At 39.0% G+C, this 21,093-nt stretch overlaps 1 protein-coding gene across 10 annotated transcripts in view; it reads left to right on the top strand.

Moving 5' to 3' along the window:
• Positions 1-21,093, top strand: part of TNRC6C (trinucleotide repeat containing adaptor 6C) — a 204,436-nt gene that overhangs the window by 28,333 nt on the left and 155,010 nt on the right. For all 10 annotated transcript variants that reach the window (XM_073311080.1, XM_073311085.1, XM_073311087.1 and 7 more), the window contains exons 2-3: positions 3,319-3,418; positions 7,403-7,424. In XM_073311080.1, the coding sequence (XP_073167181.1) occupies positions 3,356-3,418; positions 7,403-7,424 (85 nt within the window). In that variant the 5' untranslated portion in view covers positions 3,319-3,355. The remainder of the gene's footprint in view (positions 1-3,318; positions 3,419-7,402; positions 7,425-21,093) is intronic.

The following is a 21,093-nucleotide window of genomic DNA, read 5'->3' as shown; positions in this document are numbered from 1 at the left end:
GGGAGGGGGCTCAGGGCTGGGGATTGGGATGCAGGAGGGGGTATGGGATGCTGGCTCTAGGAGGGGGCTCAGGGCTGGGTGTAGGGATGTGGGCTCCCACCGGGTGGTGGTACAACGGGACTAAGGCAGGCTCCCTGCCGGCCCCGGCCCCACACCACTCCCGGAAGCGGCCATCACACCCCGCCCCCCCTGGCGGGGAGGAAGGTGGGGGAGGGGGAAGTGTGGCTCCACATGCTGCCCCTCTCTGCAGTCACTGCCCCCGCAACTCCCATTGGCTGCAGTTCCCCATTCCCAGCCAGTGGGAGCTCCAGGGGTAGTGCTTGCCGGCAGGAGCAGCGTGCAGAGACCCCTGCCCCCTTCCGTACTCCTCCCCAAGGGCCTCAGGGTGTGATGGCCGCTTCCGGGAGCGATGCAGGGCCAGGTGAGGCAGGGAGCCTGCCTTAGCCCCGCTGCACCGCCGGTCTTTTAGCAGCTGGAGATCACAATTGACTGTCAGAAGCTCCAGGATTGACCAGTCGATCGCGATCTACCGGTTGGTGACCACTCTTCTAGCCAAACATGGATCATAGGAGCTTTCGTTTTAGTTAACATTACGCAGTGGTCATTGTGTTTTCATTTATAACACTGTTATCAAGCACAGTCAAGGAAAGTTTGTCATTTAAATTAATTGTACTTCATTCCGCACAGTATTCATGTGGATTGTATCATGCATGCTTTGCATTTGTTTACATGATCTATCCAAAGTCAACTAAACTTAGAATTCGAAAGTTAAGAAGTAGATGAAAAAATTCTGAATGAAACATTTTGCCATTGAAAAAAGAGGTTGTGTGGAAAAACTACATTTTCAATGGAACTTTGTCTGGGAAAATCAATATGTAAGGTAGAATCTACATTAATCTGAGTCCATGGAAGCACATAATGACTCAACCTCAGGGAGAGAGATGTAGTGCAGCTCACATAATACCTCTGCGCTTCACAAACATTAACAAATTTATCCTCACAGCATCTGTGTGAGGTAGGGAACTACTGTCCCCGATTGACAAACGGGAAACTGAGACAGACCAAGTAAATGACTTGCCCAAGGTGAGAGAAGATGTCTGTGACAGAGACTGGTACTGACGCTTCAATTCAGCAACATACTTAAAAAAAGAAGTGCAATTGATTTCAAGGAACTACTCACATACTTGAAGTACCTTGCTGCACGGAAGCCTCAAACCAGGTCTTCTAAGTTCCATCTCAACTCATTAACCATTAAACAATCATTTTTTTTAAAATTTATATATTTGTATCTCAGAAAGAAAGAAAACCGAATCCAGGTCAGCATCATGTTTACCTTTGACAGCCTTAAACATTATTTCTCCAGGTCATCAAGAACATGGGTCTAGAAAAATGCAACTTATAAGCACTGCCTCAGCTATCTAGTTTAACAGGTTTCCCCATACCAGCATAATGCTCCACTCTTAAATTCATATAAACATTCAAGATGGTCTTAGGTTTTGTAAAGGTTTATTTTGACAAAAGACAATTTTATCCAGTATTGCTTGAATCTCAACTTTGAACTTCCAAGCCTACATTTATGTGTTACAACCTCAGTGGAAAGTGTTTTTTAAAAAATAAATAAATAAAATAAAGAAAGCTAAATTAGTACCATTCTAAACTGGTATAAAAATGTAACAGTCAATATTTCAGATCCTAAATTATATTTCCAATAGTAATGGCTCATTTCAAGGATGGACATTATTCCATCCATGAAAGCATTTCTACCCTAAGCCAAAATGCAGGGAGGTGTTTGTTTTGTTTTATATTTTAAACAAGGGAACACAATTTAAATTTATTATTTAAAATTCTTTTCTTTTTATGCTTTTAAGTGGGTTTCTTTTTGCGAAGTAAAGACCCTACAATGGCATTTTGAGAATGGTATCATGAACATGGAACTTCCCATCCCACAGGAGCACTTCTTGTGCTGATACCACTTCATTGGCTTTCTTGGGTTGACAAAAATAGCTGCTACTGTAGGATGAAGAGACGCTGGGGCCCGTCTACATGAACATTGGGTTTGCAGCAAGCTGGAACATGAATCTATCTTGCACTAGCTTGCCGCAAACTAACTGTCCTTGTGGACCCAGATGACACACACAAACAGTTTAATACGCTTTGATCTAGTCTTGTTTCGAACAGGACTAGATGAAAGCACATTAATGAACTGCTCATATGAGTCAGCAGGGTCCACATGGAGTTAGTGTGTGGCAAATTGTGTAGACAAGTCCTCTCACATAAAAGCAAATATTCAAGAGTGGAGAGAGAGAGAGACTATTTTAGCTGCAATGTTTTAGAATGGCTGAAGAGTTGGGATCCAGGCCTTGGTGCATGAATATAATGAAGGGGCAGATTTTAAAAATGAGATGGAGCAGCAATAAGATTACAAGAGAGCCTAGAATTGTAAGGATGGCAGAAAAACCAAAGATAACCCTATACCAGGGGTCCCCAAACTTAGTTTGCAGCTTGTTCAGGGTAAGTCCCTGGCAGGCCGCAACACACTTTGTTTACCTGAGCGTCCACAGGTACGGCCACTCGCAGCTCCCAGTTGCTGTGGTCCAACACTCTGCTCTAGTCTGGAGCCTCCTCCTGCCCCCAAACTCCCTCCCAGAGCTTGTGCCCCTCAGCCCCTCCTGAACCCCAACCCCCTGATCCAGGTTCAGCCTGGAGCTCCCTTCCACACTCTGAACCCCTTGGCCCCAGCCCAGAGCCCGCATCCCCTCCCACATCCCAGCTCCCTGCCCCAGCCCAGTAAAAGTGAGTGAGGGTGAGTGACGGTGTGGTGGGGCCTAATTTTGAGTGGCTGTGGTGGGGTGGTATAATAAACCATTAAAAGGTAATATTTTTGAGCTTTCATGTCTACACCCTAGCTATTTTATTATTATTACAAGGGAGTTGTCTGGCTTACTCCTTACTTGCCAAACAATAATACTTACTTTTTGTTGTTGTTGTTTTGGATGTTTTAGAATTCCATATAAATCAAATTATATGGGATGAAAGATTTGGTCAGAATCTTAAAAAAAAAATCCAGTTTTGTCAGTTAGTCTTTTGGTAGGAGTTTGCAAGTAGACATTCTCTTTATTTGGCTTTGGAATTTTGGTTTGGAATTTTTCATAACAATTCTGTTGGAATACTACTTGTTAGAACTTTAGAGAATAGTGTTTTCAGATATTACTTACTTCTGAGAGATGTACTTTGTAGCATTAATATTATGTATATTGTTTGTCTTGATTGATACGACTGACCTCATTCATAAACTTTCCCAATGCTTATTTTTAATAGGGAGAAAGAACAAGAAATTCAAGAAGAGGAACATTTGATGGAAGAAAAGAAAAAGAAAAAGCAGGAAGAAAAGAAAAAGAAGGAAGGTGCTCAGAAAAAGGTTAGTCTACACTGTTGTATTTTAGAGATGCAGTTACTTGAACGCTTATGTGGAGTTGGTCCTGTGGCCTTTACTCATGTGAATTAATTCTAGATAGTTTTAATGAGAAGTCACATTAACCGTATAAGAGTTGCAAGATCGAGTCTCAAGTTTTCCATGTACTGGGACCTCCTCTCCCTCCCGCCACCTCCAGCCACTTTACTACTTTTTTTTCTCGTGTGTACGAAGTTGCTAAATACATGGATTTCATTCAATATCCATTTAAGTGGTCAGCTGAAAATTATGGCTAGCGCTATATATATGTTATCTATTAATTAATCTATTAAATCTAACTCGTGTAGCATCCTGCAAATAGCACCAGTGGTTTTTATGTCTTAAGAAATTTAGAAAATAACATGAGTTTGGTTTTTATTGGTCCTATTTTAGGCTGCTCATACCCTTTCACTAAGAACCACACTTTCAGGAGGAGCTCTGATGGGAGGAAATATTTGGGCAACATGAGAGTATCTTGGATAATGCGGCAAGATATTAGGAAAACTTATTAAAACTTTGCTAGAATAAGCATATATAAATTACATTTAAAATGTGAATAATTGATAAACATTAAAAAAATCAAATTGAAATGGATAGCTCCAAATTGCAGCAGTACATGACATAAACACTTATTAAAACATATTTAATTATCTGTTTAATACAAACTCAATAATAATATAACAAATATGGAAAGTTCTTATAAAAATGCAATATAGTTTAAATGAAAGTGGAGGGAAATATTAACTATTTGATAAATAGATGAACAATATATTTCAGTACTTGGGTAACAGCTACTACAATGGCATTCAAAAATAAACTCCTTGTTAAAACCTCATGTACATAGTCATTTACCTTTGTGTGAGACTATTCAGAAGTCATGCCACTAATACTCACGATGGGATGGTTTCTGGTATAAGTATTATAATTCATTATTAATTTGGTATTTACAATCAGTAGAATTTGTATTTGTTATCTATTAATTACATACAAACTACTATATTAAACAGTATTTAGGTTGCAAAAGTAAGGTCTTGAAAGCTAGTAAATGCTTAGGTCACACATGCAACCTTAATTCTGCTTCGTTGTGCCCATGCATTGTAATAGGCTTTAATTACATGATCACATAATGTTTTTTTTCTGAAGGAACCCTGCCTCTTTAAGAGCACAGGGTGAATGATGCTCAAGGAATGAAATAACTGGTAAATATTTTTATCCATCTAACTCAATTAGTGTCCCCTGCCTTAATTTTAGCGTACACCATCCAGAGTTTTCAGTGAGTACAAAACTGTTCATTTCCTTATGGTCTCTTTTATGGGACTCATCATAGTATCTAAGCTTTACAAATATGAATGAATTTCTCTCTACTTCAAGATAAGAGAGTACTGTTTTATCCCCATTTTACTGATGAGGAAGCTAAGACAAAGACTTGATTGAGGACATACAGTTGGACTAGTGAGCTTGGAGTTAGAGGGTCCTGAGTTCTAAGCCTGTGCTCATTCCTTCTGACCACACTACTGTATTGCAAGAGGTACTAAACATCCACAGTTCTAATGACTTCATTTGCAGTTGAGTGCTCGATATTGCTGCATTTTCAGCCCCAAGTGGGGGTATCAAGTTGGGCACCTAGAAAATGAGGAATTGCACAATGATGAAATTTTGGTTAGTGACTTACTCAGCATTTGTATATGACTGTGGCATAGGCAGGGATTGAGCTGATTTTTCTCCTGCGTGCAATCACCTCCTTTAATTACAAGACCATTCTTTCTCTCCCTGCAATCCCCTACCTCATTCCCTTCCAACTTCTAGGGCAAATGAGGCAGGACTCCTACAAACAGCCTTACTTATTACACAACAGTGAATCTTTTGTTGAGCACTGTCCATCCTGTGCACTGAAAGAAACAGGATTCTTGTGGAAAAAATAGTATGTTCTATAATTAAAAACTCCTGGGGGAGGGAATGAGTCACCGAGTTCACAGGTGTTTGGGGGAACTTAGCCTGTTTCTCTTCCCTTCTTCTCCCAGATATGGGGAGTTTCTTCCCCATATAAAGCAGGGGGAAAAAGCCTGGAGGTTCAGGTGCGAGTGTCATGCAGAGGAAACCATCCTGTGTGTCTCTGTCTCTTGCAGAGAGGCTGCCTGCTCCCAGGATTCTGAGTGAAGTGAAGCTGCTGCTTTTTGGATTTGGCGTGAGCCTAGCTTTAAATTAGAATGTTTATATTCATTTATTGTTTTGGAATGCTGCTAACATTTTTCCTGAGGCATGCAAGCAGCGGAAGGAAAATGGAGATTTTGAAAAGTTTTTATATCTGACAAACATGAATTGAATGTAGTGGGACAAAGAAAAGGCATTTATCTGGCCCCGTGGCTTTTCTTTGCTGAATATTGAACACCTGCTGGAAACAATAGGAGAGATGCAACCTTTTCTGAAAAGTTCTCTGAATCTTTTATAATGGGAAGTGGTAAGCAAACTAAATATAGGGATTGCTAATAGCTCCCTTTATAATATGTATTACATATCCATGATGGGTAGTGTAACATAGTTTTTGGGCATGTGTTCTAGATGGACTCATGGTATAATAAATAGCAAAAATATGGGATATGTGGATAATCTCAGAGCAGTACCAATAAATCCTCATTACCCCTATACACCATTAATGGCGTTGTCGTGTACTTTTTACATAAGAAAAACAATGATACTTTTTTTTAATCCCTCCACTTGAAGCCAGCGTACTTAATTCCCAAGAGTCCAACTTCACAGACATCTAGAAGAAAGATAAATTTATATTAGTAACCTCTAATATAGCCTGACTGTAGATCATATTACATTTTTAAGCTCTAAGGTTTCATAATATCTTAAGGATATGTGCAGTATCTTATTGGAAAAAGGGATACCTAGCTCCCTATTGTGTCTATCTCTCATTCTCAGACTTGGATCATTAAATTGGGCTGTAAATAGTCATTCTTCTGAGACTGAGTACACCCAGTCATTGGCTTCAAGTGAGGAAAGAAACTTTTTTCAGCACTTGTATTTTATTTTTAAAAGTGGCAGGTTGAAGGGTGTCCTGAGGTTTGGAAAGGTGGAAGTAGTCCTGATTAGATGGATCAGTGAGCAGAATACAGATAAAGGCAGTCAAGGGTGGTGCAAGGTAAATTGCACTGATCTCTTGGTTCTTCAGTTTATTAATTGGATAGCATATTACATATTAATTGGATTTATAAGTGGTATAAATACAGATGTGTCTACAAACATTCCCACACGCTATGCTGCCGCTATAATAGTTCAGTGAACATTATTATGTAGAAACTTTTCAGAATGGGGCAAAGCTATCTTTAAGAAGCTAATTCCTTGTGTTGTGCACTTCATCTCTGAAAATGGGACTTCCAGACTATTGTTTTGCTTCAGCCCAAACAAATATTTAGATAAATCAACTTCACACATTATCTATCTAAAAAAAAAAAAAAAATCCAGAGTTTCATATTTCTCAAATCCTATATTGCAGCGGAGCCCTTGCATTTGGTTTTGAATTATTTTCATGCTACAGCCATGTAAAGATTTTGTCCCCTGGCTTTTATAGACATTGCCATTAATAATTATATGGATATTTTGGGGAGTTATCTGTATCTGCAAATTTCATAAATTATAAGTAAATATTAACTGGGATACAGCTTTGATGTTAACCTTCATAACAAAGTTAGTGATGCTAACTTCAGGTCATTTAAGAGCATAGCTAAATAGGGTTAAATTTAAAGTAGAAATAATGTTGTGTGACAGTAGTGCAGTCCTAATAAGATATCAGCAGGTTTCTCCTAAAGCAGGGACTCAGTGTTCAAGGAAGTTCTCTGCAAGAGAGGAAATTTTAAAGGGTCAAGGGTACAGTCCTATATCTTTGATATAACAGTAGTAGAAAGTGTCTAATACTGACCAGTATTTCTGACTTTTTTTTTCTTTCAGGCTGCTGAACAAAAAACCAAAGGTAAATTAACACTTACTATCTTATTGTGAAATATTTGATATGTTTGAGTTTGTTTTGAATGCATTTCTGATTTTTCCATAAATATATAGTCTTACTACTTACATTAGAAAATGTTCTTGTATTTTTCCACAGACTTGTGGGTGTTGTCTTTGGTATAATACTTCCTTTGGGTGTATTTGCTGTTTTACTATTTTTTTAAACTATAAAAGGCATCTAGCCTATGGTTTAGATGTATGACTCGATCATTATCAACTACAAAATCACAACATATGTTGGTCTGTTTAGTAGTAGTTTAATTTAGGGAGCCTAATGTAGAGGCAAATGTGATTTTTTTTCCCCTTCTAATTTTTAGTGGTCATCTAATGAAAATGGATCAGGATAATTTTCAACTGTTTATCATGCATTAAGACTTTCTGTACCTATGTCTCTTGGTTGATTTAACTAGGAAAATCATTTATCTCAGTTACTTTGAATAGATTTAAAATTAGTAGTTTCCCTTTAAAGATACAATTTTTGCATCATTCATCAGTTTTGGATCTTGTGCTCGGTGCAAAAGCTCTCAGGATTTAAGATTATTGGGCAGAGGCAATGGGACTTACGTAATGATCTACCTTCCTGCAAATGCTTAATAGCCAGGACTCCTACCTCTGCTCACCTTGGAAACATTCTTGAGCATAATCAGTGAAGAAACTTCACATGGGAGGTGCACTTCTTCATTTTGGCTATTAAACCCACCTAGTGAGTTGAAGACTTCAGATATGCTTTTCGACATGCAGCCCTCCTTGCCTTCTGCTCAGATCCTGTTCTTATGTGATTTGGAAAACCTTGTTTCTCTTGTTACCACTGGTTCAGGAGCACTAATATGGCACCTTTTTCTGGAATTATTGGAATTATTCTGGAATCTGTTTGACCCAGGTTTTCTGTTTTGCATAGAACATTTCAGCACCTTATTTGCCTTGGCACTCTTCACAGCCACAGCTTGTTACCTCAAGATTTTGATTCTCTGCACTTCAGAATTACTTCAACTCCAGAGGCTATTGGTTTCAAGTGCTTCTTGTTTCACTATATCATGTACTGCTGTGACCTTTTGAGAAGAAGGAAGACCACATAGAATCTTCAAATAATGCCTGTGTAGCAAAATGAGTATTGCTGAATATGAGACCTGGCCAAGTCACCCCTTATCTCTAAGACTGCCTCAAAGACCACAAGGCTGTCTTTGATTCTTCCCTCTTGCTCCATGTCATGAGCTGTTTAGTGCATTTTGCACTGAGATTTTTGCCTACACCCATAGAATTCTCCTTAGCACAAGCACTGGCCCTGACACTGATACCCCTAGCACCTTTTGGTTTAGAAGTTCTCTGCACAGCCCCTGGATTTAGTGTGTGCAAGCAGCTCGCATGCTCCCCGACAGGAGTCCTTCCACACAGTGGTGTGTCTTCTGTCTGGGAGTGTGCAAGCTGTTTGCGCACACTAGCACAACCAGGAACAGCTGCCAGTGAGCCTGTTGCCTGCCACAGTGGGCAGGGCTGAGGGTAGTACAGCTGCTGGTGCATGTTGTTGGCTCCTGGGATCAGTGGCCCAACATGCTGCTGCTTTTGTCGCTGTGGTTCCCAGTAGAGTCTGTGGTAGACTGAGAATCCTTGCTCAGTAAATATCTTTAGAAATGGAGAAATTAATTGCATTGTAATTCTGTTTCCTTCAAGGTGCCTTTCAGGACTCTCACTATTTATGGCCCATAGGTATCAAAAGCCTTGTAGCACAAGCCTCAGGAGTGAAAATCCTGCAAGGTATCTTCAGAAAAGCAAAATAATAAGGAAAGTGACTTCCAGTATAATAATAATTAGGTGTTCTACAGTAGGCCAGAATCTTGTCCCAATGAAGTTAGAGAATAGTCATGAGTGGGTACAGTACCTCCATAAACAAGTACCGTGAAGGGAATATAACAGGGTTCTGTCATTGTAAATGGAATACATAATTGACCAAGTTTGTTTTCCAAGAGTAAAGCCCTTGATTTCAGGGTGGATTGATTTAAATAAGTGCAATTTAATTAAGACACCAATTTTAATGCTGATTTGAATCAGTAAGCAAGAATTGTGTAATTTGTTTTCTGAATTCGTACTTTTCAGTTATTTTCTGAATGAAGGTTGGTTCTTATTAGTTGATAAAGATGTGGTTAAAACATGTTGATTTGCAACTAAACATTCCCCTAAATCCGGTGCTGCTTTTTGCTAATCAGGGTACACTATGTCTATACACATTTATTTAAGATCTTATATAAGACCTTATATAGTGTATCTTGCATGTATTCAGAGTCTTAATTTTGACATTTTTAATGTTAGAAAATAATGAATGATACGTTTCTTAAATTGATTAATTAGTTTCTTGTGATGTAAGTCTGTTTAGATGGAAATTCAAACAAATACACAAACAGTATTTTAATTTTATTAAATAAAACTACATTACAAGTCTGGATACTCATGATTCTCCCCTCCCCTTCCCCCCCTCCCCCCCAAACATGTTTTGCACATAATACTAACTGGTTTATTAAAGGCAGTATTGTCTGTAATTAATGCAATTACTGATTTGTTTTTTGTCACCATGTCTTTCAAGATTTTAGAACTAGTCTATCTCACCCTTTCATATCTAGTTTTCAGTCCTAAATTGGAGGAGGAAAACAAGCTGTCATGCTTTTTCAGCTCCAAATCAACTTCTTATCTTTTACTGAACTAGTCATTGAACTGAACTAGCTGAATAAACTGAAATAAAGAAAATATTCTCTCTGCACATGCAGGGGAAGCTGATGCTATCAAAAGCTGGTTTAGCACATCAACAAATTTTGGTTCCAGGTGCTTAGCCAGTGACTTCCACCAGTTCAGTGATTTGACTTCCTTTAAAATTTTACAGCAAACGTACTGCTTAATCTTGTTTTTTTGTATTCAGTTAAAATGATTTTAATAGATTATAATTTTTTATCTTTTAAAATAGGTTATCAGTTTAAAAGTTTAAAATAAAATGGGCTGCTTTTTTAAAAATAGCCCTTCATTTAATTTAAATAAAATTTGATATTTTTGATATTTTTAATTATTGATTTTCCCCTGCTAGATTTATGATTTTTGGACGTATTCTGATAGTGTGGGGCATCAAGAACTCAGGCACTAGTATGAGTGGGTAAATGAGAAAGGAGCTATCGGAAGACAGGTTTGGGTGGACCAGAAAGAGTGTATGATCTGTAGAAGATGATGAAGGTAGAGATGTAGGGAGATACAGTTTTGCATTTGCCTTGAATGTGAAGAGACGCTTGTATTTCAGCCAGTGACGTAATCTGGAAAGGGGAGACATAGTTGTGGAATAAAGTGGGTCTTTGAAACAATGTTCTGGATGGAAATAGAAAGGATACGGACCTCCAAAAGGCAGGACAAATTAGAAGAAAAATTCAGTGCAAAAGATTATTTTATTTTGGTTCTCATGGTAGTATTTTTTTTATTAATTCATTTCCTTTAAATTCATTCATCAAACAGTTGTGTATTCTATGTTTAAAAGCCACTGTTTGAGACTTCATATATTGAGAGAAAAGAAAATATTAACATAGTTGAACCTTGAATTACTTAGCTTTGTAAACACACACAACTGAATGTCAGTATCAAAAAGATTATTGTAGCTGATAACTATTTCTGTGTTCTCACCACACTACTTCCCACTAGATGTGTTGCATCTTCTACTTCAGTGGCAGTTAACAACACCAACGCTTAACATACCTACATCTTTTGGCATCTTCAGGGACTTTTTCCATCTTGCTAAAACTCCTTTTAGTTACAAACATCGTATTAGCAGCAGCTGTTTAATTTTCTCTGACTTAAATGACAGGAGTAAACCAAGAAAGGATAAGATGTTAAAACTGCTGTTGTGAATTACATAGGCAAAGTTGTTCCATACCATTTCTTCCTGTTCAATTGCTTGTTCTGATGGGAACAGAAGAGTGCTTTGAATATTTAGGCACCTTCTTGCCTGACCAAAGTAGCAGCTGATCAGATGCGATTCACCCTGGAAAGGCGAAGGAAGTTTCTCCCACCGAAACTGTGCAGAGGAGAATGAATCCATGATATAGGGTCAAGAAACACCACAGAACTGACCAAGGCGCAAGTGACTTACTTTTCTAGTCTGTTAGTTTGCCATTAGTAAATCAAGAACTAAAGAAAATGTCTTAGAAGACATCCAGATGATGCTGAAAGTCTCCTTCACAGAACAGTCCAGAACATGGTATGACTCTTGAAAGTTGTTAGTATAGTAGTCTAGATGACACACCAGAATTAAAAAGTTAATACTTTCAAAAGCTTTGCCTGTTTAGACCCTCCTTAGATTGAGACATGGCAGACAGTAAGGAGTTTATTGCTGTCCTTGAGAAACGTTAGACTCTCGCTTTCAGGCATTACTCTTCAGAGGGCAAACTACCTGCTGTCAAACTGAAAGGATGTATCTAGTGTGGTCTGATAGGGGCCTGTCCTAGATCTGGTACTAGTCAATATTTTCACTAATGACTTGGGTAATGGAGTGGAGAGTGTGCTTATAAAATTTGTGGATGATATGAAGCTGGGAGGGCTGGCTGGCACTTTGGAGGACAAAATTGGAACTCAAAATGACCGTGACAAATTGGAGAATTGGTCTGAAATCAAAGATGAAATTCAGTGATGGCAAAGGCAAAGTACTACACTTAGGAAGGAAAAGTCAAATGCACAAAAATGAGGGGCTGGGGAGCACGGGCTAGGCAGTAGTACTGCTGAAAAAGATCTGAGGGGTTATAGTGGATCACAACTTGAATATGATCAACAATGTTATGCAGTTGGAAAAAGGGCAAATATCATTCTGGGGCATATTAACAGGAGTGTCATATGTAAGACCAGAAAGGTAATTGTCCTGTTCCACTCAGCACTGGTGAGGCCTCAGCTGGAGTACTGTGTCCAGTTATGGGCACCACGTTTTAAGAAAGATGTGGGCAAATTGGAGTCCAAAGGAGAGTAACAAAAATAAGAAGTTTAGAAAATATGACCTGTGAGGAAAGATTAAAACATGGCATGTTTCTTTTGGAGAAAAGAAGGTTGAAGGGAGACCTGATAAGTCTTCAAATATGTTAGAGGACCGTGATCAGTTATTTCTCCATGTCCACTGAATGTAGGACAAGAAATAATGGGCTTAATCTGCAGCAAGAGAGGTTTAGGCTAGATATTAGGAAATCCTTTCTAACTATAAGGATAGTTAGTACTGGAATAGGTTACCAAGGGAGATAGTATAGTCCCCTTCATTGGAGATTTTTAAGAACACGTTAGACAAACGCCTGTCAGGGATGGTCTAGATATACGTGGTCCTGCCTCAGTATAGGGGGCCAGACTAGATGACTTCTCAAGGTCCCTTCCATCCCTACATTTCTGTGATTCTTTTCTTTTTAAAAAATGTCTCTAGTATTCATGGCTCTTGAGAATTGCTTGCCCTCAATATTTTAATCTCTCCCTTAATTGAAGGGAAGTCACTTCAGGGAGGTCACTACAGAAACAGGCTTCTCTGCTGAGGATACCATACCATACTTGTTTTCAGGTGATTTTTTTTTTTTTTTTTAAAGCTAGAGAATGTTATCGTGAGCATCCTAGATGACTTCAGCTGCCATGGCAGCCTCTTTCGTGAACTGTCTTTGTGATTAGCACTTGGTTAGGGACTTGGTTTAGTTTTGGGAATGGCCTGATGTGCATCCATGCATCAGTAATACTAGAATTTTGCAATAGGTATAGGACCAGTAGGTCAGTAACTATTATACAAATTAATGTTATGCAGATTAGCACCATTTTTATGGAATAATACCTTGCACGGTATCCAGTGGTTTCTAAAAGCACTGACATCCCAACAGTTTTGCAAAACAATCGGTTATATTTTCTTTTAGTAGCTGTAATTGCAGGCAGGATAGCAAATACCCTTAGTAATATGTGAGTCTCGGTTTCCCTTCAGCCACAGTCTCAGTGGTGACATTTGATATAGCCTTTTCCTTTGCCTGTATCTCTGCTATTCCTGGTATTCCATAGAGATGCGTTTCTAAGTGTGGAAGGTAAGGGTTAATGGAGCGTTCAGGTTGTGTAGTTGTAATTGTGGAAATCTGTAGGCAGCAAACCAAAACCACGGGAAAATTCATTGTAGTTTCTAATATCACATACCTGCATGAGGAAAGTATATCTACCAATATGGTATTTATAATGGAATCTGCTGATGGTGGTGTTTCTAGACAGTATGGGACTCTGAAAACCCTAGGCTAACATAACTTCCCATTTGTTTTGCTTTTGCAAACCATTTTTCTTTCAATCTCATTTTGATGCCAATCTTGGAATATGTTTTAGCATTTCAGTATGGCTTTTGGTCACAAGTTAGTCAGTTGAAATGTATCATAGTCCAGTGTCAACACTTGTCATGGAAAACTGCTACAAGAACGTAGAGTGAAGTGATACACTCGGTGTTATGAGAAGCATATTTATATCTCCTGGCGTATTGCATCATACTGTGTCAGCCAAAACCTGTCGATAAAGATGGTGGGAAATGACAGACTCTGTAGCTGCCACCTAGTTGGATGAATGAGTGAGTCTTCATGTGTCAGGCAAACTGTATGCAGGAGTTTCTCATCCATTTTCTTCTCCCAAGATGCAGGCAGGCTTCACCAATTGTTCTGGTCTTACTGGAAGATGGGTCTCTTGAGGCATTATCTTTCTTCCAGGTCTCAGCAGAGCTCCAGCATGACAGACCAGGGAAGAAAAAGGAAACTTACTCCAAAAAGAAGCCAGGAAAGAAGGGCCAGATAATGTCTCTCCCCTGCAATATTAGGCATTCAGTGCATTCTCCCTATCCAGTCCTTCTACCTTTACTCCTGGGGGAATTCTGTGCCAAAAATTAAAAATTCTGCTCATAGTATTTTAAAATTCTGCAAAATTCAACATATTTTATTTTTCAAAATAAAACAATATAATTACACCAGTTTCAATTATTTTGGTAATTTGTTTCAAAATACCTGTCAGCAACTGTGTCTGTAACAATGCAGACAAAAAAGATTCAGGAAATGTTTCTTGACAAATAGATTCCTTACTAGGAATACTAATACATAATTCTGTGTAATAATTCATTTAAACTACAATACAGAAACATATTTCCTGCACCCCTCAAAAGCAGTGCAAAGGCTTGGGGGAGTCAGGAGTAATGGAGGAGCTGAAGGAGAGGGAAGCAATTGCTGGGAAGCAGCCTGCGTGTGAACTTGGCGGGTTGTTGGGTGTGGGTGGGAGAAGTATGTAGCAGAGTTTTTGGGGGGCAGGGAGGGATTGTTTGGGAGCTTCCAACATGCAAAGCCTGGTTGATCCCTAGCCTCTCATTCAGGCACATCTGCCCATGTGTCCTTGCACCCCCACTCAGCCACCCCTCCTCCTCCTCCTCCTCTACCCATGTATCCCTGCATCCCCCTCCCCCGAGGGGCCCTGCACCCCCACTCAGCCACCCCGTATCCCCATGTATCCCTGCACTCCCCTCCCTGTCCCCATGTGTCCCTGTGTGCCCACTCCCATTCAGCCCCCACCCTAGTCTATCCCCCCATTAGCATTTCTGAACCCCAGTCTGAACCCCCAGCAACCCCATATGCCCCATGCTGTCTCTGCCCCTCCCCCCCCCAATTCCTCCTGACCCAGTCTCATGGGCAGGATACTGTGAGGAAGGCAGCCTCTTTTCCCTTCCCTATCTGCAGCTGGGGCTGCTCCTGCCCAGGAGCAACTGCTCTCTGCTCTGGCATCACAGCGCCCCCGAGTGGGTGAAAGGAGTAACTGCAGCACTTTTCTGGAAGAATGTATTTTCTGCAGTGGGGAAAAATCTGTTTAGCACATGAATTCTGCGCAGTGGCGCAAAATTCCCCAGGAATATACCTTCCAGGCCTGGGCAGGGGTGATAGAGTGGCTCTGATCTGGCCCTGACGCTGCAATACTTCAGCAGCTCCTGTAGAATATGGGGATCAACCTGACAGCTTCTAAAAAAACAAACCAGACTTCCAAGAGTGGGGCCTTCAGAAGGACCAAGACTGGGACAGACAACTTGTGATTTGAACTGTTCTACATATTATCCCAGCAGAATTATTTAAGTTTCATCTGAGTAGCCCAGAGTCCTGAGATGTGTAGGCTTGCTGATATGTGATGGGGAAACTTTGACAAGTATACTTTACAGACTGCTCAACTTTGTATATATGAACTGTATTCCTCTGTCCTGACTTCTTATATGGGAAAAACTTTTGTATGAAAACAGGATCTTTTGATTTAGAGCTCTGTTTCTGTTGCTCATTCTCCACTTGAAATCATCTATAACATCTTAAATAGTTACTGTGGAAATAAATCATTCAAGAAGATTGACTTCAGGTGAGGACTAAACAGCAGGAGTTAAGCTTTTAAAGATCCTTATTACATGCAAAAATTGCTTGTACTAAAAAAGACTTAGACCAAATTGTCTCTAAATGGAATGTTTTCCAATTTTCCATGAGGTATCAGCTGCTTTGTCTCACTATTGGCCTTTTGCACTGTGTCAAAAGGTTTTACTGTTCTGCGGCACACTAATGAATCTTTCACATCATAATTCAATACCAACTGTCTTCTATTGTCATTGTAACTAATTAGGTTTCTTTTCACATTGTAATTTAATGCCTGTTGATTTGTGGTAATAGTGGAACACAATGCCTGCAGCTTTCTTGTATGTGAAGGTACTGTTGTGATAGCTATTTCTTTTTTAATTGCTTGAAACTGTCAAGTTTAATATCAGTTTCCTAAGTAGCTTTGACACCGTTTTCTCATCTAGACTTCTGTTTGTTTTTGTGTTTCTTTTTCAAATTTAGAGATGTATTTCTCCACTAATTTCTTGATTCTGCCCCTTGCTTTCCTACTTAGATGTCCTATACTACTGTGGTAGAAAAATGGGAAATTAGTGTCCACTTCTTCTGTAAAAGTATTGTTGCCAGTCCTTCTCTTGCTATATGTTTGATCCACTCCCCCATACACCCAGGTTCTGTTTCTGCAATAATTAGTTGTACAGCTATAATTCATGCATTCTCAATCCTTCAGAAATACATAAACAGTTTAATTTTTACATGAGAATTATGGGCTCCAAGACCCTACACCCCCACTCAGCCACCCCGTATCCCCATGTATCCCTGCACTCCCCTCCCCATCCCCATGTGTCCCTGCGCGCCCACTCCCATTCAGGCTCTGTTTATGCAATAATTAGTTGTACAGCTAAAATTCATGCATTCTCAATCCTTCAAAAATACATAAACAATTTAATTTTTACATGAGAATTATGGGCTTCAAGACCCTCAAGTGTGTTCTTTAGCCAGTTTCTGTATTTTTTTAATTGAATGGGATGGTGATGTCAGTACTCCCACCACAGCAATTGAAAGAGAGTTAGTGAGATTTAGGAAGAAAAATCTGAAATGTGTACTGATATGGTAGATCATTTTTCCTTCCAACATACTAGAGAAGCACTGCCTCAATCTTGAATAAACACTATACATAACAGGTATGCTTAGGAAGAGGAGAGCAAGAAACCAAACCAGAGAGTTTATACTTACTGGTTTTTTGTAACTCTTGTAAAATGCTCAGATACTACAGTGATGAGTGCTGTATAACTAGGTAGATGTTATGTTGAAAAGAGAACAATGTTCCTTCAGTGTGCAACAAGTGTTTCCTTTAGCTTCCATGGTATGTAATTCCAGAGATCCAGAGGAGTTGAGAGGTGTAGAAGTGTCTTACTGTTTTCTGCATCCTGACAATTTAAATATAAGTATAGGTTTCCATATTGAACTGGTGTAGTGTCTGACTACATCTATGAGGGTCTGATGATAAAAGTCAGGAACTGAGATGGCAATTGCTTGGTAGAGGGTAATGGGTTAGGAACCAGAAATGGAAGATTTTCTATGAATGTTATGCTAGTATTTTCAAAGTAGCCTGAGGAGATAAGCATGCAAATCCCATTGACATTCAATAAGAGTTGGATGCATTAGACCTTTAGGTTCCTCTGAAAATCCCAGCTTAAGGGTTTGTGCCATATCTGAGTAAGTATAGACAAAGCAGTTGTGCAAGAGTTATACATACTTTTAAGTTAGGTAGAGGTTTCAAAGAAACCTACTAAAATAAAATGTAGGTACCAAACTACATGGGGTGTGTGTTGAGGAGCAATGTGAGAACAGATCACAGGAAGTGTGTGTTAGTGTATTTACTACTGTAGTGATGGAAGCTTTCTCCTCCCTAGGGATCATGTTCCTTGCTCAAAATGGAAAACAGAACATTTATGGATTTCATACTGAACAGCTGCCTTCTTAACTATATGAACAAGTGAACTAGAAAAAGTTCCTGTCCAAGTTTTGAGTAACACTTTGGAACTGAAAATGTAATGATAGAGAATTTAAGCACTAGTGACAAAACATAATCAGATTTGTAATGGGAACTAAAGTGAAGCAAAAAAGATAATTTGTTCTGCTACCAGATATTTTGGCACTATGCAGGAAGCAATCAATGGGAAGAAAGTGAGAAAACAGGAGGCAAGGAAAACATTCAGAGGTTAAACTACATATGTGTTTTACTGTAGCAATAAATATATTTTAAATAAACATATATAGTGTGAAGAAAGGAAGACTACAAGTCAAGGTAAGAAAGTGGAATAGGATAGAAAACATCCTGTAAAGTGGACTGGAAAATCAGACTGTTTAGTCTTCAAATACAGTTTTAAAAGCAGTAGAAGTTCAGAATGAATATAAAATTGTACAAATGGTTGAGAAAGAGGTTTTCAAAGAAACTAGAGGTCATTGAATGAGATGAGGTCTCTTAAGAAATAATGCTAATTTATTGATGGAAGAGTGATGACCTGACCAGCATAGAAAAAAGGGGGGTTGTGTCGGGTGAGGGGGAGGGCAGAGAATGTAACAGTTTTTATTTGGTTCTGTATTAGTATTTAACTAGAGTTTTATACCTATTTAACTTTTAGACCCAGCCCCTGTGATTTCTGCGCCTCTGTGTTTTTGTGTAATTAAAATCTATCTTTCTTTAGGGAACTCAAAGTTCAGGTCTTTATGGGGAGGAAGCCGTCAGCCTGTGCCCAAACTCTCTTAAGTGTCTTCCTTTTAGAGGGTCTGCCTTGTTCTCCAGTACTCTGTTCTGCTGTGCTCTTGGACTTTCCTCTAGTCTTCCTGGTTTACTTGTCGGTCTCCATGCTTTCAGCAGGGCCTCTTTTAGGAAGCAACAGCACACTTCCTGGAGTTAATGCTCCCTTGGAATGAGCTTAGCCTGACCTATATGGGACCCAGACCCTTCCCACTCCCAGCAGCCTCTGCAAGGATTAGTGGTTAGTTTAAAATGAGCTGGACCCAACTCTAGTTCAGAGTTCCTAGGGTAGATCAATATCTATGGCTGCTTCTCAGAGGACTTGTATTTTTTGGTTTCTGTCCGGTGACAGTTCACTCTGTTTCTTTCACCCTTAAAAGAGATGCTGAACCACTAGCCATTGACAGACTAATGGGAATATCTTAAATTGTATAAAATCAACATACATTCATGAAAGGAGCAAATCTTGCTAAACTTCTTTTTAAAGAAGGGTCAAAGTTGAACATGGAAACTATGGACTTTGATTTAAAATAGAATATTTTGTGCAGTATTTTATGACATTTCAAAGGGTTGTTTGAACAATGCTGAAGAAGTGAGAAGATTAATTGGTACCACAAAGATTAATATTGAGAGTACAGTAGAATCTCAGAGTTACGAACACCAGAGTTATGAACTGACCGGTCAACCCCACAATCTCATTTGGAACTGAAAGTATGCAATCAGGCAGCAGCAGAGGAGAGAGAGAGAGAGAGAAAAGAAAATACAGTACAGTACTGTGTTAAATGTAAACTACTAAAAAGATAAAGGGAAAGTTTTTTTAAAAAAAGATTTGACCAGGTAAGGAAACTGTTTTTCATTTAAATTAAGATGGTTAAAAGCAGTACTTTTCTTCTGTAAAAGTTCTGTAAAGTTTCAAAACTGTTTTAAGTCAATGTTCAGTTGTAAACTTTGGAAAGAACAACCATAATTGTTTTGTTCAGAGTTACGAACAACCTCCATTCCCAAGGTGTTTGTAACTCTGAGGTTCTACTGTAGTTGTATTTACCTCATATACTCTGACTGAGAGAACAAGGCAATGTGCCGAAAAATAGTACAAAGATAGTGCTAATGGACCATAAAATTGAGTGAATTGTGTAGAGTAGATGTTGCATTTTGATGTGCAGAAGTGTTAAAAGTTACTGAGGCCAGTGACAAATATGAAAGAAACTGATAAAATGGCCCTTGGATATGAGTCATGTAACTGCAGGGGAAACTGTATTCCGCTTTAAGAGTGCGGTGACTAATAACTTTCACTTTACTTCCTGTCTATGAACTTTGTTGTTTTTGCAGTCAGTTGCTGTAACAATGAGGCATATTTCCATCGCTCTTCTGGAGTGAGAGGAAAGGAAAGGAAATTGTTATGTGGCCAGATTCTGGGTATAGAAGTGTGCAATTAATACCTCTCAGTGTATTTGAAGCCTTGTTTTTATACTGTTTTATATTTGGGTATTGGTGTTTTAGAAGGGAAGGTATCCGTTCTAAGTAAATATAGGATGGAATAATCTGTCCAAGGAGCTTTACTTATATAGTCAATTAAAAGGTTAAGTTATCCAGGGTCACTTATTCCATTTTAGAATCCTACAATGATGTATTAAGTTTCTTTTATTCTGAACAAAACAGAGTTATTCAGTTAATTCTCTAATAAAATGCAAAATCCACTGCATTGTTTCATAGTGTATAGTGTAATGCATAGTTAGCTCCATCAAATATTGTGTGCACAGTTGTAGTTTGCTGTAAAATGTGCCCAATTTCTACATACCTTAGCGACCATTTTCTGCTGCAGCCTCAGGAAAGAGAGATTAGTAAGCAGAAAAAAGGTCTCCTGTGGGTGGGTGTATGTAGTGTGTTGTCAATTAAACATCACAAAGGGGTCTCAAGTGCAGCTAAATGTTTTCATTTATGACTTGAAGCACAGAACTCCTCCAGAATAAACAAACGTACGTTCCCAGCAGAGGAGGTGCTTTGAAAGATATGTGGCTTCTTCTGAAGTTACTGATCCCATGTTAGAAAGCGCTCCATTCACAACTTACACTCATATTTCAATTAAAAAAAGGATTAAACTCTAAATTTTCAGAAGAGATGAGAAACTTAGGCATTTCTCAGTTACAGAAGAGCTCCGTGTTGCTCGAAAGCTTCTCTCTTTCACCAACAGAAGTCAGTCCAATAAAAGAGATTACCTCATACTCCTTGTCTGTCTCATATTTTCTGAGGCATCGGCCACTAAGGTTTATTGTAGTAAGCTGAATATTTAATATTTCATTGGCCACTACTGCAGAGTTGTGTGACTAAAAAAGGTTTTCAGAGCTCTGATGAGAAATGAGGGTTGCTTCCTGTTTAACTGGAGTAAAGTGCTGCAGAATTGGATGATGTGGGGAGAACGTATACTTTTATCACATACTGGGTGTACTTCCACATTATTGGATTTTTTTTATGGTACTGCATTTTAGAAAATGGCTAATGAACTACACAGCTTGCTAGAATTTACT

The sequence above is a fragment of the Lepidochelys kempii genome, chromosome 14, assembly GCF_965140265.1.
Source record: "Lepidochelys kempii isolate rLepKem1 chromosome 14, rLepKem1.hap2, whole genome shotgun sequence".
NCBI classification, from domain to species: domain Eukaryota; kingdom Metazoa; phylum Chordata; order Testudines; family Cheloniidae; genus Lepidochelys; species Lepidochelys kempii.
This window is presented reverse-complemented; position numbering and strand designations above follow the sequence as displayed.